Below are 13,114 nucleotides of genomic sequence, written 5' to 3'. Positions count from 1 at the left end.
TGTGGCTGATCTCCAGAGCTGACTGAGCACTGCCACTAAAGGCTGTTGACTAAGGCCGAAGGGAAGGACAGCTACTGTTCTTCTTCACAACAACACCTCAGCATCACTTTGGATCTCGTGTTATTGCGTGGTTTATTCAGCCATGTATATACTCGAGGTAGGCAATCTCGATTATCACCATTGCTCTTTTGTTTCTGGTCATTAAAGAAGCTTGCTGACTCCTGCCGTCACGCTTGTAGAAACTCGCGGCTATCCTCGATCGCCCGCTCTTCCCATGGAAGACGGTGCTCGTGGGCTTTTCTCTCGGTCAATACATCCTCGAAGGTATCCTCTCTTTCCGGCAATACAAGGTTCTGCAGCGCACAAAGCCTCCTAAGGTTTTGGAGAATGAAGTCTCCCAGAAGGTCTACGATCAAAGTCAGGTATAGCACCCAAGCATGCCTCGTTTCGCGATTAGAGCAGGTCAAGCTAATTGGCATCGATTCCTACAGGCATATGGTCGCGCAAAGGCAAAGTTCGGTTTCGTCGCTGGTCTCTACGGTCAAATCCAAAATCTCGCGTTTATCTATGGTGACGTCCTCCCCAAGCTCTGGGGCGTCAGTGGTCTCTTGTTGGCACGCTACTTCCCCTCCGGATTCCAGGGTGAAATCACCCAGACGCTGGTCTTTGTCTTCAGTTTCAACATAATTAGCACTATCTTGTCTATCCCGGTTTCGTACTACAGCACCTTCGTTCTCGAGGAGAAGTTCGGTTTCAACAAGCAGACTTTCAATCTGTGGGTCTCGGACATGCTCAAGGGTCAGATGCTGGGAATTGTGCTGGGTACTCCGATTATCAGCGCCGTGCTCAAGATTGTCCAGAAATCCGGCAACTCGTTCTTCTACTATCTGTGGCTCTTTGGTATCTTCGTTCAGGTCTTTGCTATCACCATCTACCCCATTGTGATCCTGCCTTTGTTCAACAAGCTCTCGCCCCTCGAACCCGGTCCTCTCAAGACTGGCGTGGAAAGCCTCGCCAAGAAGCTCGAGTTTCCCCTTCAGGAATTGCATGTCATCGATGGTAGCAAGCGCAGCGCTCACAGCAACGCCTACTTTTACGGTCTCCCTTGGAAGAAGCACATTGTCATCTACGATACCTTGATTGAGAAGAGCGAACCGGAAGAGGTGGTTGCTGTTCTGAGTCATGAATTGGGTCACTGGAGCCTTAGCCACACTACGAAACTGTTCGCCATTGCTCAGGTATGAGGATTGTTCTTTGCAGGTGATCAGGATGAATTGCTGACTTTGATTACAGTCTCACATGTTCTATATCTTTGCGCTCTTCTCGGTTTTCGTCAACAACAAGTCATTGTACGCGTCCTTTGGTTTCCACAACGAAATGCCTATTATGATTGGTTTCCTCCTGTTCTCAGATGCCCTGGCACCGATGGATGCTGTCGTCAAGCTCTTGATGAACATCCTCAGCCGCAAGTTTGAATTCGAAGCTGGTATGATTCCTGACCTTGCTCCTGCTAGATGAGAAGATGCTAACAACACCTTAAAGATGCCTTTGCTGTGAAGCTCGGATACTCCAAGGAGCTCGCTCAGTCCCTGCTCAAGCTCCAGATCCAGAACCTGAGCACCATGGATGCGGACCCGATGTACGCCAGCTACCACTACTCCCACCCCATCCTTTCCGAAAGACTCAAGGCGCTTGGCTGGACGGGTGGAAACGTCACTGGCCTCAAGGAAGAGGACAGTGAAACTCCTGTCAAGGCTGCCGACCGAGAGCTGTAAGCTTTCGTCCCAGTTGTGTGTTTTTTTTCTTTTTGATGGTGTTTGGTGGTGTGAGTGGTTTGAATATGAAAGACTTTCGGATATAGCAGTAAGGAAATGGTTGAACTTTTGTTTTTGATCATAGGAATAATGAAAGCAAGAAGAAGAACTCCTGATCAGCCTCCAATGAGGCATCTCGTCCAAGAATGCGCCAGTGGTAGTATGCTTCGTAGAAGACAAAAGAAGAAACCCAACAGCCGAAGATCGATGCAAATGAACCAGAAAAATAAAAAAACAGACAGCCATCCAGTCAATATATCTTGAATTCTTTAAGCGTCGCCACCCTTAGCCTTGGACCTCTTCTCAGCCTGTCTTCTCTCCTTCTTCAAGCGCTTTCTTTCTTCCTTATCGATAGCCCCATCGGCCTCTCCAGCACCTTCCACCTCCATGGGAGGCTCTTCCTCATCCGCCTGCTGCCACTTCTGCGCATCCTCCCATCCGCCATTGTTCTCACCAGCTGCCCCTCCTTCTGCGTTACCGGACGCCTGCGCATCACCATCTTGGTCCGCATTGAACTTTGCAACCGCCAAATCCCGTCCCAACACCTCCCCAGCCAGACCAGCCTGGACGCGCTTCAGATTATGCAGAATAAGGTTCGGTGCTGATGCGGTGGTTCGCGAAATAGGACCATGCTCGCTGATACCTGCGTTGGGTTGGAGGGCAGGGTCTGTGTTTGCACGGTCGAGGTAGGCGGCGAGGAAGTCGTGGGCGGCGGATTGCGAGAGGGGTGTTGTAGAGAGGATTGTTGTCGGGGGGAGAGGAGAGGGGCCTTGAGTCGTCATTTTGGAAGATTAAATTGTTGTATAGACGAATTGGAGATTTCTTTTTTGTATATCGGGATTTGATCGATTTGCGATCGAACAGAGAATTCGTTGACCAAAAGGGAAAGTAGGTCAAGTTATGGAGTCGAATTTTTGACAAAAATATAAGAAGAGTTCAGATAGGAAGAAACCCAAAAAATTCAAGCCAACGAGCGGTTCTCTCCCAGCAGTGTCTGGCACAGAAAGACGGAAATATCGTGAAGCTCAAAAGTTGCAAAAGAAATTCTGCGGGTCCGTGCTTCTCTGCGGCGCCGGAGGTTCAATTTTCTGTCCGACTCCGAGCAAGTCCAGTCCAGCAGTCCACGCCGGCTTCAACACCCCGTCATCGTCACCTGTCCATTCCCATCATCTCCCCCGCGTCGGATGCTGGGGTGAGTCTCTTGAAACGGGATCAATTACCGCGGATTCATCGTCACATCGACCTGTTCACCATGCTCTGCCTCCGTTGCCGGGCCCTGCCCTCGGCCTTCAGGACATATGCGTCCTCAAGAACCGCCATGTCCCAGATGACAAGGTACGATCTACCGTCAATTGGATACTATACCTTCTTTCCAAGATGAACTACACGATAACTAACCCCCCAAACAGATCCTCAGTGTCACCCTTCTCCTTCGCATCACCACTCCGTACCTTTTCCTCCGCCACCTCCCCCTCCTTTCGTCCCCAACAGACCCAGTCAATCCAGAGCTCTCTTTCTACTCGCACACCCTTAACGTCCGCCTCCGCCCTGGCCTTTAACCCGGCACAACAGACCCGTTCGTTCTCCGCCAGTGCCGCCCTGGGCGGGAAGCGAGCAACTTACAACCCATCGCGAAGGGTGCAGAAACGCCGCCACGGCTACCTGGCACGATTGCGGTCGCGTGGGGGCAGAAAGATCCTCATGCGCAGGAGGGCCCGGGGAAGGAAGACTTTGAGTTACTAGATGCATTGTTGTATTGTTTGAGAAATGCTGCGCTGCCTTGATAGGTGTCAACTATCTGGGTTCTTCCTGTCTTGTCTATTTCAACATGAGAATTGGCTCGATGGAGGATGCATGTAAGAAAGGAAAGGCATTTTTTTGTGATTTCGATAAGCCAACAAAATGGTTGTTTTATTCCTGTAGTGTACCATATACATACATAGATAGGTATCATGTTTGTAATTTTGTTCAGATTGAGTATCTTACGACACAGTATGCCTAAATATGTATTTCAATGTCGACTGGTGCTTGGTATGTTAAAATATGCGTCTTTCTATTGATTTCGCGGTTTCCAATTAATGGCCAATTGTGTCCTTTCAATTATATATTTACTGGCTTACTTTTACGGTGAACATGTCCGAAACCATCGATATTAATACCAAATATTATTTTAATCATTAGATATCCCGACAGAAACAAGCCTTCATAAAATTCGAACTCTCTTCAGACTTGATAAACAAAGCTATTTTGCTAGCTGTTTGGCTCCTTAACACGATCTAAACTGTATCGATGTAGTTAGATAACCAACCATCTATTTTCCGCCGATGGTCTCTTGCATTGTAAACTAATCCTGATTCATTCGTTTTATGTTCTTTTCTATGGTATTCATGGGCATTGCGTTCATCGAATTTTCATAGCGATTCCTGTCGTAGTCAATGATGGGTGTGTGTATCTATACTTCACTCATCGTCTTCCATTTCCTCGTCGGAGTCTTCCGATCCTGTCTCGTACTCGTCGTCTTCGTCTTCGTCGTCTTCGTCGTCCTCATCGCCATCGTTCTTCAATCCATAGTCGTCCTCGAATTCCCCGAGTGCCTTGACTTCGGGGGTGAAGCCAGATTCCTGGAGACCCTTCTGGATCGTCTGTACAAATCACACAGCGTCAGCATTATCTTATTCTTAAAAGGGTTGAGTCATTTACATACCTCTTCGAGCACAGTGGCACAAGTAACCACAATGTTGGCGGTCTTGGGCGAGAACAAGGGCAGTATGATCTCTCTCAGGACCCCCTTGACATCGTCGACGCTGGTGGAGCGCACCTGCTTGAGCACCTTCTCCTTGTAATCACTGGGCAGGTTTCGAATCACCTGGCGGATGAAACTGCCCTGGGCAGCGCTGGCAACGGTCAATTGCTCATTGGCGAAGCTGACAACAATGCTACTGATCGAACCCTCCAGCATCAGAGGGTCAAATGGAATAGCACCGGAGACATGGTCCTTGACAATCTGCTTGCTTGATTCGAAAGCCTTGTGTGCATTGGGAGACCGGTACACGTCGAAGTTGACGAATCCAGTGTCGATGTTGTGGGCAAAGTTGGTTCCGTAGGCCAGACCCTTGCCACGAACGGCAACCCAGAGAGGTCCTTCGACAGCGTTCATATAGGCAATCGCCACCAAGAGCGCAGGGAGCTTAGGGTGGTCGTAGGAGTCAAGACCACGGGCAGTGGCGTAGGCAAAGGACGAGTCGACTGTCGGCATGGGAACGACGTACGACTTTCCACCGAGGTTCTGGCCCGCACCACTGAGCAATTCTCTACGGGTTGTGATCGCCTTGAGAGGAGCACTGGCGCCCAGGCGCTCAGCGAACGGCTTCCAAGCGGAAACTGGGTTGGAAAGCTTCTCCAGGTCAGCAATGACCACAACACGCATGTTCTCGAATTGGAAGAGCGCCTTTCTGATCTCCTCCATGCGTGCAACAACAAGCTCTGGCCCCTCAGCCAATTGTCGCTTGATGCGCTTGAGGTAACGTGCCTTGACCAGAGTGCTGCGAGCTCGCACAATGGACTCGGGGGCGTAGTGAACCATCACATGCACGGCCGCAAGCATGTCGTCACCGCTGCGCTTGGAATCAGGTACATCGGCAAGGAGTCTGCTGGTGATCGCTCGAAGTCTCTCGACATCGAAGATCGAGCTCCAAGAAATCTCCTGGAGCCATGCGATGGCCGTGCTGTACTTCTCCAATTCAACCTGGAAGGAGATACGCAGCATCTCCGAGTTACCGAGACTCCGGGCACCTTCCATCGAGTAACCAACGGTGTCTCTCTCCAACTCCACAACGACTTGCTCAAAGTTGATGGTCTTTCCGTCACGCTCAATCGGGAGGTTGAAGAACGCTTCAGTGAAGATAGACAGAAGGGGACGCAGCTCAACCGGTACAGACTGGGCCGAGATGAGAAGAGAAAGCTGAACAAAGCTGCTAGGGATATGCTCAAAGTGGATGAAGAGTGGCAGGTCAGAACCATCAGTGTCCACGATCTTCTGGACCTTGTGCTCGGGACGTCCAGCCTCCAAGGCACTGCCAGACCTGGCTGTCGTGGTCTCGATAAAGTGAATTGACTCGGTTCCTGGGATCTGGAATTTCTCCAACATCTCTTGGGGAATTTCCTTGTCATTTTCAGCCTTCGCCTTCTCGAGCTTGTCGGCCAGTTCCTTCAATCCCTCTTCACCAAGTTTCTTCTTCTGTGCTGCAACTCTGACCTCCTCATCCTTTTTGAATGTCTCAGACAGCTTCAGTGAGGGTACACCAAGGACAGTGACATGGGGCGCATCGGAGATCCATTTCTTGATGAAGTCACGCCATTGGCTCTCACTCCACTTCTCCAGCACATCATATTCCTTAAGAGTAGCAACGTCCAGCATAGTAGAGCCATCTCTCTTGCCGTACAAGAAGTCAGAAATGACGTACTCAGCAAACGAGGAGGCAGAGCTCTCAGTGGAGAACTTCCAGGTCCGCTTCTGACGGTCAATGCACTCTTGGAGGTACTTCATGTCGATCTCCTTGGACATCGCGTCTTTGAGCACCTCGAAGAATCTTTGCTCCACTTGCGCGAGCTTCTCTGTCTCTACACTGGTCAAGGTAAAGCGGATCTCGACACTTGGGTGGTCTTCAGTGAGATAGTACACCGCACTGGCAACCTGCTCCTTTTCCACGAGGACATTCTCCAAAAGGGAAGCAGATGATCCAGCCAAGTACAGCAATGCAACATTGAGGGCACCGGCTATGAAGCAGTAAGCATAAGTCGCCAATAATTCAAGGATGGAGCTTACTTTGGACTGGGTCAGTGCAGTCTGGTCCCAGGAATCGGATCTCGATTTCACCAAAAGATTCATCTTCTTCGGGGAATTCCACGGTCTTGATGATCGATTTCTCCAAGGCTGGGGCCTGGTTGGAATCCACCCAAGGTCGCTTGAATGGTGACTCGGGGCTTGGGATGACGTCCAGAATGGTATCTTCGAACTTATCCAATGTCTCCAGCATATTGGCATGGTCCACCTCTCCCGTGATAATCAGGCACAAGTTCTTGGGCTGGTACATTTCCCGGTGGAACGCCCGGATCCTTTCTGCAGTAAGAACACGGAGCTGCTCCATCATACCTCCGGTTTCGTACCGGAATCCCACACCATGAGGGTAGGTTAACCGGCGAGCAGTCAAATCAATCAACTCAGCGGCATTGTTCTGCACTCCTTGCATTTCCGAGTAGACCACACCCGCATCGTTTCCTGAACCATCGATGTGGTGCACCTCAGTGTAGCAGCCATCATCCGTCAGAGTAGGTGCAATGACATGTTCCAGGTACACGGGCAGAATCTGGGCGAAACCCTCCCAACCAGCTGTGTCTAGCGTATACGCTGTGTGGTCTGTGGCTGTCCAGGCATTTGTGTTTGAGTAGACCCGAGTGGCCAGCTTGTCAAGGAAGCCCTTGTATCTGTAGTTGCGAGAACCCATGAAGCACAGATGCTCCAGGGTGTGGGGTGCTCCCGAGTCATCGAGAATCTCTGTGGCGAGCACGAAATATCCAGTCACTTTGGGACCCTTTTGGTCGATGACCACTACTCTCATACCCGTTCGCTCAGATTCATATTGAATGAATTCGCTAGGCGAGTACTCGGGCTTGAATTTCTGAAGCAGTTTAAAGTGGCTTTGTTGGCCTGAAGAAGACATCTTGGTGAATGATGCTGAGGAGGACTTCCTGACGTTCGCCCCAATCCACGAAGTGGTGATCACGTCTCTTCTCAAGATTGATGGTCTAATTAGTGGTCAGCAAATTGCTGCATAAAAGTACTTTGGAAAGCAAGAGAATTGTCCAGGCATGTGCAAATTCTATTCAGAAACTCGAATAAAAGAAACAGGGAGATGCACCCGTTGAAAAACTGTCTCAAAAAGGGCAAAAACAAAAAGACAAGAGACAGAAAAACGGCAGTTTGAGGCCCACGAGGCATACTCGAGGATGTGACGCCCAACGGCACACCGACATGGGGGGCATTGACGTCGTTGATGGCGGGGAAGTTTTTTTTCTCTCTTTTCCCTCTTTTTTTTCCCCTTTTTAAATGTAGCAGTGAATCGACGACAGATGGTTACTCACATAGACTGAGTAGTTTTTGCCCGACTCAGGCCTCGCAGGGCAAACCGAGACAACACGATGGATTGAGAGTTCACAGGATTGTCTGGCTCTGGTCTCCTGGGAAGTTGACGAGTCCTCGAAGCTGGAACTCTCGAGGTGCTGCTGGAGTGGAGTTTGGGTCCCGTTTTCCTTACAAAGATCGAATAAGGACCACGAAGACAGATGGCCAATTAAGAGCGAACATACAGTCCAGGGGAGGAATCGATACAGCAGAAGAAGGAAACAGACTATTAAATTGATTATAACTATATTCAAGTATCTTGTAAAGAGGAATAACCACTGCCAACGTGCGTAGAGGGGCCAGCCTGAGGGCGGTGACGCCAAGTCACATGGGGGAATTTCCGCTGTTGTTGACAGCTCGTTCTTTTGCTTCAACCCAGCGTTGCAGAGAATATCATCCTAGACTTCAGCAGGGTCCTGGGATTTGCAGAGGACTCTTGGGTCTACTGCTGATGTTTCGTTTGTGTTCTCTTATTGCTTGAGATCAAGACAGATTGTCGCAAAACGAGACGTCATGGCCCAAAAGGCTTCGGACGACGATGTAAGCCAGTCGGTGTTGAATTTCGTCACCGAGGGGACTTACCCAGCGTCGGAGAGCGTGATAGCATCTGAATTTCCTGCATCAGGGCTTGCAAAGGAATTGGAACTGATCACCAAGGCCCGGGAGCAGGTGGAGGTGAGCGCTGCATACTCAACCAGGGTCAATTGATTCGGAAATGCTAATGCCTCGCTCTACACAGACCGAAATCAGCTCACTGAGTCGTGATATTGACTTTGATGCCGATGGATGGATCACACAAGCAAAACAACTTCATGCGGATATCGAACGGTCACGGCTCACCGCGCGGGAGATCGTTGCACAGCACGAGAATACCAAGCCTCTGGAATTGAAGGTCGAAGATGCTGCGGCCAAGGTTGAATTGATCGAGACAGAAATTACGTTTAACCAGGCCGTCACCGATACCTTGGAGGAAGTGCAGAGACTCTGTCACCAACTCGATGCTGGGCGGGCGACCCTTCAAGAGGGCCAGATCATGGCCGCTATCGACACATTGGAAACAACGGAAAGGATTGTCAAGACTGACAGTCTCTTCACAAACACCAATGTGATGAACATATTGTTGGAGAATATTGAGGGGCTACGACAGGAAATTGTGGACTTTTTACGTGTGCGATGGTCTGAGCAGTTGGCAGTTGACAAACAAAAAGGCGAATTGCTGGTCCCAAATAATGGGGGTAAGATATCTCTTTTGAATGATTTGGTCATGACTAAAAGTGTAGTAGAATCTTCACTGGAGGATACGATTGCGGCTTTGATAAGATTGGAAATTCTCGCTCCAGCCAACGAAAAATTCCAGAAAGACGTTCTCTGCGCCATAGTAGGCCCGATACTATTGCCCAGTATCAACGGATATAGCCGGGGGGTACGTATTGATGACACCGGAATTCACATCGACCCAGAGCCATCAGAAGTCTCTGTCTCGGGGGTTTTGGACCGTATCGCAAGCGTCCTAGGTTACCTACGACAATCTCTCCCGGCATCGATCTTAACTCCATTTTCTAGTTTCTTCATTCCAACTCTCGCGTCGAGGATCATTGCGTCCTGGCTGTCATCCGCTATACCCACTGAGCTTTCAAGTCTGGGTGAATTTGAGGAAACACTAGATCATGTTCTGAAGTTCGCTCAAACGATAGAGTCGCTTGGTTGGAATGGCCAAGAAGAGCTTGTTTCTTGGGTCAACCAAGCCCCCCGACTTTGGCTTACTCGACGACGGGTCGATTCTCTAGATCAGGTACGCAAAGTCCTTGCGGCCAGTCAAGGTACCACCAAACAAGTGGAAAGGGTAGAAAAAGAAGAAGTCTCTCAAGCAGATGAGGCTCTACTGGAGAAAGCTCCATCTGACGATTGGGATGCCGGCTGGGATGAAGAAACCCAAGAGGGCTCGGATAAGAAATCAGCAGCAAATCACGAAGAGGAAGATGTCAGCGCCTGGGGTCTGGATGACGAGGAAGATGAGCCGGAAACGAAGCCAGATGTGCCTGCCGAAGAAGATGATGATGCCGACGATGCTTGGGGCTGGGGCGACGATGAAGTGGAAGATCAGCAGGATGATAATCTACAGCCTCAAATAACTGCCGTTGCCAAACCTGTGAACGGAAAAGCAGCAGCATATGATGCCGCCCCGCGAGAGGTGACACTGAAAGAACAGTATACCGTAACGGACATTCCAGACTCCATTCTCCAAATCGTTCAGCAGCAAATTGCGGACTCTCAAGCCATATCACAGCCTGCGTAAGTCGGTCATCAATTCGCACTTTGCATCTCAGCTAACAATTTTCAAGACACCCCAACTCTCGTGTTATTTCTTCGGGAGCTGGTCTTCTCGCGCTTCCCACTCTGATCTTAGCCATGTTCAAGGCCACAGCATCCTCGTTCTATGGTCTCAAACTTAACGCAGGCCAGATGTATCTGTACAATGATAGCTTGTATCTCGCCGATCAGATACGAAGCATAGTCGAGGAACACCAACTCACGAGACTCAGTAGTGATATCGATGCGCTCGATAAATTCGGGAAATTGGCATATGGCAAGGAAATGCAGACTCAGCGCACCATTGTCACTGATTTACTCGATGGTGTACAAGGCTTTAGCCAATGCTCTGAGCAGCCGTTCCTTGGAGAGTGCGAAAATGCAGTCAGTGCGACTGTGGACAGAATTCGCGACGTCTACAAAGAGTGGCAGCCGATTCTATCTCATTCCGCATTGCTTCAATCTACCGGGTCTTTGGTATCGACGGTTATCAACAAGATCATCATTGATATTGAGGATCTAGGCGATATCTCAGAGCCTCAGTCCCAACGACTGGTGTCATTCTGTAACCAGGTATCCCAGCTAGAGAATCTTTTCACGCCCGAGACAACAGAAAGCGGCGATAGTGTTCCTATGACTGCAGTATACGTTCGCAATTGGCTCAAATTCCAATACCTCATCAACATCCTTGAAAGCTCACTCGCCGACATCAAGTTTCTTTGGACTGAAGGAGAATTGCGTCTGGAATTCTCACCTGACGAGGTTGTAGACCTGATTGAGGCCCTTTTCGCGGAATCTGAGTACCGGCGCAAGGCAATTGCGGATATTCGTCGAGTGTCCAGGGGCTAGAGTATGCTTGACGTGAAATTTCTGTATATACTAGATAAATCTCATTATCAATAATCCCAGTTGTTGCAATTTGACCCTCGCTGTCTGTAGGCGCGGGGGAATCTCCGCGCTTTGCACAAGTAGCCGCATCGGTCGCCGTATTTTTTTCTCACCAGCGGCAGGTTTCATCAAAACTGCGACAGCGACCAGGTGGGAAATAGATTTATTCTTCACCACGCATTTTTGGATTCGCATTTTTGATTTTTCATAATGGACGTGGACCAGGTTTCTGATTCTGCTGCTGCCTCGGCCCAAGCTGCGCAGAGGCAGGTTCGTGTGCAGCTCACCAGCAAGAATGAAGATATTGCACTGCCCGAAAACACTGGACCAATTCTCGTTCCCACCGGTGAGATTCCTTGTGACAAAATCAGAAAATCAGAATCTCTTGGTACTAACATTAATTTGTGAAGGTCTGCGCCGATATGCGCTCTCGACGCTGGTGAATAACCTTCTGAGTAGCGAAAAGCCGATCCCATTCGAATTTTTGATCAACGGAACTTTCCTTCGCACTTCGATCGACGAGTACTTGACTGCCAATGGTATCTCTGCGGAAACAACACTGGAGATTGAGTATGTCAGGGCATTAATCCCTCCATTGCACATTGCGTCGTTCCAGCACGACGACTGGGTCAGCTCGACTGATGTACTTTCTGCAACCTCGGCCGCTGCCTCTTGGGCATCCAAAACTATTCCTAATGGCCAGGAGAGAATTCTCTCTGGTAGCTACGATGGCTTCCTTCGTGTGTGGAACATGTCATCTGAGACGATTGCAACTTCGGCCGCGCCCGCAGATGGCGGCCATACCGCATCTATCAAGGCCGCCAAGTTCATTTCCCCTACGCAGATCGCATCGGCAGGCCTTGACCGTACCGTGCGCCTGTGGAAGTACTCTGAAGAAGAGGGTGGCTTCGCTGGAAAGATTACTCCTCAGCTCGAGCTTTACGGTCACAAGTCTGGAATCAACTCCCTTTCCGTGCATGCGCCCTCGAACCGCATGCTCTCTGCCTCGTCAGACCACACCGTCGGTTTCTGGTCGACGAAGAAATCAGAGGCTCCGTCAGCTCCCGAGAACCTACTCCCATCTGCTGCCTCTAGGACTTCTAAGAGGAGAAAGCTGAACACATCCGTGTCTGTTCCCCAAAAGGGACCTCTGGCTCTTTTGTCCTCGCACACTGCGCCAGTGTCCGCTGCCATTTTTGATGCGAAGGACTCGACTGTCGGATACTCGACTTCGTGGGACCACTCGCTGCGTACATGGGATCTTGTCACCGCTTCTCTTGTGGATACCCGTACTACATCCCACTCGCTTCTTGCTCTGGAGCACCTTCCCGAACTTAACCTCCTTGCTGCTGGTACTTCTGCCCGTCATATCACACTCATTGACCCCCGTGCATCCGCAACAACCCTGTCGGCTATGACACTACGAGGTCACACAAACGCAGTTGTCTCGTTGGCTCGTGACCCCAATAGTACCTACGGTCTTATCAGTGGAAGTCACGATGGTACCTGTCGGATTTGGGATATCCGATCCACCAAGACCGACAAGGACGGTGTGGTGGGAGAAAGTGTATACTCGATCCCCCGCAAGAGTTTGGAGGAAGAAGGCAAGGGCGACAGCAAGCGAGTTGGTGGAGAGGGCGTCAAGGTCTTCAGCGTCGGCTGGGACTCGACCGTTGGCATTGTCAGTGCAGGTGAGGACAAGAGGATTCAGATCAACCGGGGAGAGGGTGTGTTGTCTTCGACAAAGGAGTGAATTGCACATATGGGCCTGGCGTTTTCTTGTGTGGATGAAAAGTTACAATAGTTATGTCTTTTCTGCTTTGACCTGGTATCTTAAAGAGTTGGTGGTTTTCCATACTACCTGTATACAGTTTTTCTTTTCTTGACGGCCTAGAATTGACCAGTTGAGCCAAAGTCGTTC

At 49.9% G+C, this 13,114-nt stretch overlaps 7 protein-coding genes across 7 annotated transcripts; 5 read left to right on the top strand and 2 right to left on the bottom strand.

Annotated features, from left to right (window-relative positions):
• The first annotated feature begins 55 nt into the window (after positions 1-55).
• ASPWEDRAFT_178864 (zinc metalloprotease) lies at positions 56-1,803 on the top strand. The gene is made up of 5 exons (XM_040831775.1): positions 56-157; positions 240-422; positions 492-1,238; positions 1,294-1,486; positions 1,543-1,803. Exons 1-5 carry the CDS (start codon positions 143-145, stop codon positions 1,773-1,775), a joined length of 1,371 nt encoding a protein of 456 aa, XP_040694770.1. The 5' UTR covers positions 56-142; the 3' UTR covers positions 1,776-1,803.
• Positions 1,804-1,805: 2 nt separating this feature from the next.
• On the bottom strand, positions 1,806-2,743 carry ASPWEDRAFT_34573 (uncharacterized protein). The gene has a single exon (XM_040834039.1). It carries the CDS (start codon positions 2,594-2,596, stop codon positions 2,084-2,086), a length of 513 nt encoding a protein of 170 aa, XP_040694769.1. The 5' UTR covers positions 2,597-2,743; the 3' UTR covers positions 1,806-2,083.
• Positions 2,744-2,910: 167 nt separating this feature from the next.
• On the top strand, positions 2,911-3,930 carry ASPWEDRAFT_146350 (mitochondrial 54S ribosomal protein bL34m). Its single transcript, XM_040829500.1, has 2 exons — positions 2,911-3,149; positions 3,224-3,930. The coding sequence occupies exons 1-2, from the start codon at positions 3,067-3,069 to the stop codon at positions 3,555-3,557; spliced, it is 417 nt and encodes a 138-aa protein (XP_040694768.1). The 5' UTR covers positions 2,911-3,066; the 3' UTR covers positions 3,558-3,930.
• A 343-nt stretch (positions 3,931-4,273) lies between these two features.
• Positions 4,274-7,534, bottom strand: ASPWEDRAFT_47744 (putative zinc metalloprotease; the record flags this gene model as incomplete). The annotated part of the gene is made up of 3 exons (XM_040837008.1): positions 4,274-4,456; positions 4,519-6,590; positions 6,640-7,534. The coding sequence occupies 3 exons, from the start codon at positions 7,532-7,534 to the stop codon at positions 4,274-4,276; spliced, it is 3,150 nt and encodes a 1,049-aa protein (XP_040694767.1).
• Positions 7,535-7,696: 162 nt separating this feature from the next.
• On the top strand, positions 7,697-8,342 carry ASPWEDRAFT_243786 (uncharacterized protein). Its single transcript, XM_040832605.1, has one exon. It carries the CDS (start codon positions 7,868-7,870, stop codon positions 8,231-8,233), a length of 366 nt encoding a protein of 121 aa, XP_040694766.1. The 5' UTR covers positions 7,697-7,867; the 3' UTR covers positions 8,234-8,342.
• A 38-nt stretch (positions 8,343-8,380) lies between these two features.
• ASPWEDRAFT_34571 (uncharacterized protein) lies at positions 8,381-11,514 on the top strand. The gene is made up of 4 exons (XM_040834038.1): positions 8,381-8,670; positions 8,735-9,230; positions 9,279-10,287; positions 10,338-11,514. Exons 1-4 carry the CDS (start codon positions 8,509-8,511, stop codon positions 11,152-11,154), a joined length of 2,484 nt encoding a protein of 827 aa, XP_040694765.1. The 5' UTR covers positions 8,381-8,508; the 3' UTR covers positions 11,155-11,514.
• Positions 11,404-12,946, top strand: ASPWEDRAFT_102045 (WD repeat WDR12/YTM1 family ribosome biogenesis protein; the record flags this gene model as incomplete). Its single annotated transcript, XM_040827440.1, has 2 exons — positions 11,404-11,539; positions 11,604-12,946. 2 exons carry the CDS (start codon positions 11,404-11,406, stop codon positions 12,944-12,946), a joined length of 1,479 nt encoding a protein of 492 aa, XP_040694764.1.
• Between the last annotated feature and the right edge of the window lie 168 nt (positions 12,947-13,114).

The sequence above is a fragment of the Aspergillus wentii genome, assembly GCF_001890725.1.
Source record: "Aspergillus wentii DTO 134E9 unplaced genomic scaffold ASPWEscaffold_1, whole genome shotgun sequence".
Lineage (NCBI taxonomy): Eukaryota > Fungi > Ascomycota > Eurotiomycetes > Eurotiales > Aspergillaceae > Aspergillus > Aspergillus wentii.
This window is presented reverse-complemented; position numbering and strand designations above follow the sequence as displayed.

What these genes read in the sequence shown, in the direction of transcription:
- ASPWEDRAFT_34573 (XM_040834039.1), bottom strand. Translation starts at nt 2,596, where the DNA reads ATGACGACTCAAGGCCCCTCTCCTCTCCCCCCGACAACAATCCTCTCT.
- ASPWEDRAFT_34571 (XM_040834038.1), top strand. Translation starts at nt 8,509, where the DNA reads ATGGCCCAAAAGGCTTCGGACGACGATGTAAGCCAGTCGGTGTTGAAT. An exon ending in AGGCCCGGGAGCAGGTGGAG is followed by an intron (nt 8,671 to 8,734) that starts GTGAGCGCTGCA and finishes CGCTCTACACAG; the next exon opens with ACCGAAATCAGCTCACTGAG. An exon ending in CAAGCCATATCACAGCCTGC is followed by an intron (nt 10,288 to 10,337) that starts GTAAGTCGGTCA and finishes ACAATTTTCAAG; the next exon opens with ACACCCCAACTCTCGTGTTA.
- ASPWEDRAFT_178864 (XM_040831775.1), top strand. An exon ending in AGGTCTACGATCAAAGTCAG is followed by an intron (nt 423 to 491) that starts GTATAGCACCCA and finishes CGATTCCTACAG; the next exon opens with GCATATGGTCGCGCAAAGGC. An exon ending in AACTGTTCGCCATTGCTCAG is followed by an intron (nt 1,239 to 1,293) that starts GTATGAGGATTG and finishes CTTTGATTACAG; the next exon opens with TCTCACATGTTCTATATCTT.
- ASPWEDRAFT_146350 (XM_040829500.1), top strand. Translation starts at nt 3,067, where the DNA reads ATGCTCTGCCTCCGTTGCCGGGCCCTGCCCTCGGCCTTCAGGACATAT. An exon ending in GCCATGTCCCAGATGACAAG is followed by an intron (nt 3,150 to 3,223) that starts GTACGATCTACC and finishes CCCCCCAAACAG; the next exon opens with ATCCTCAGTGTCACCCTTCT.
- ASPWEDRAFT_243786 (XM_040832605.1), top strand. Translation starts at nt 7,868, where the DNA reads ATGGCGGGGAAGTTTTTTTTCTCTCTTTTCCCTCTTTTTTTTCCCCTT.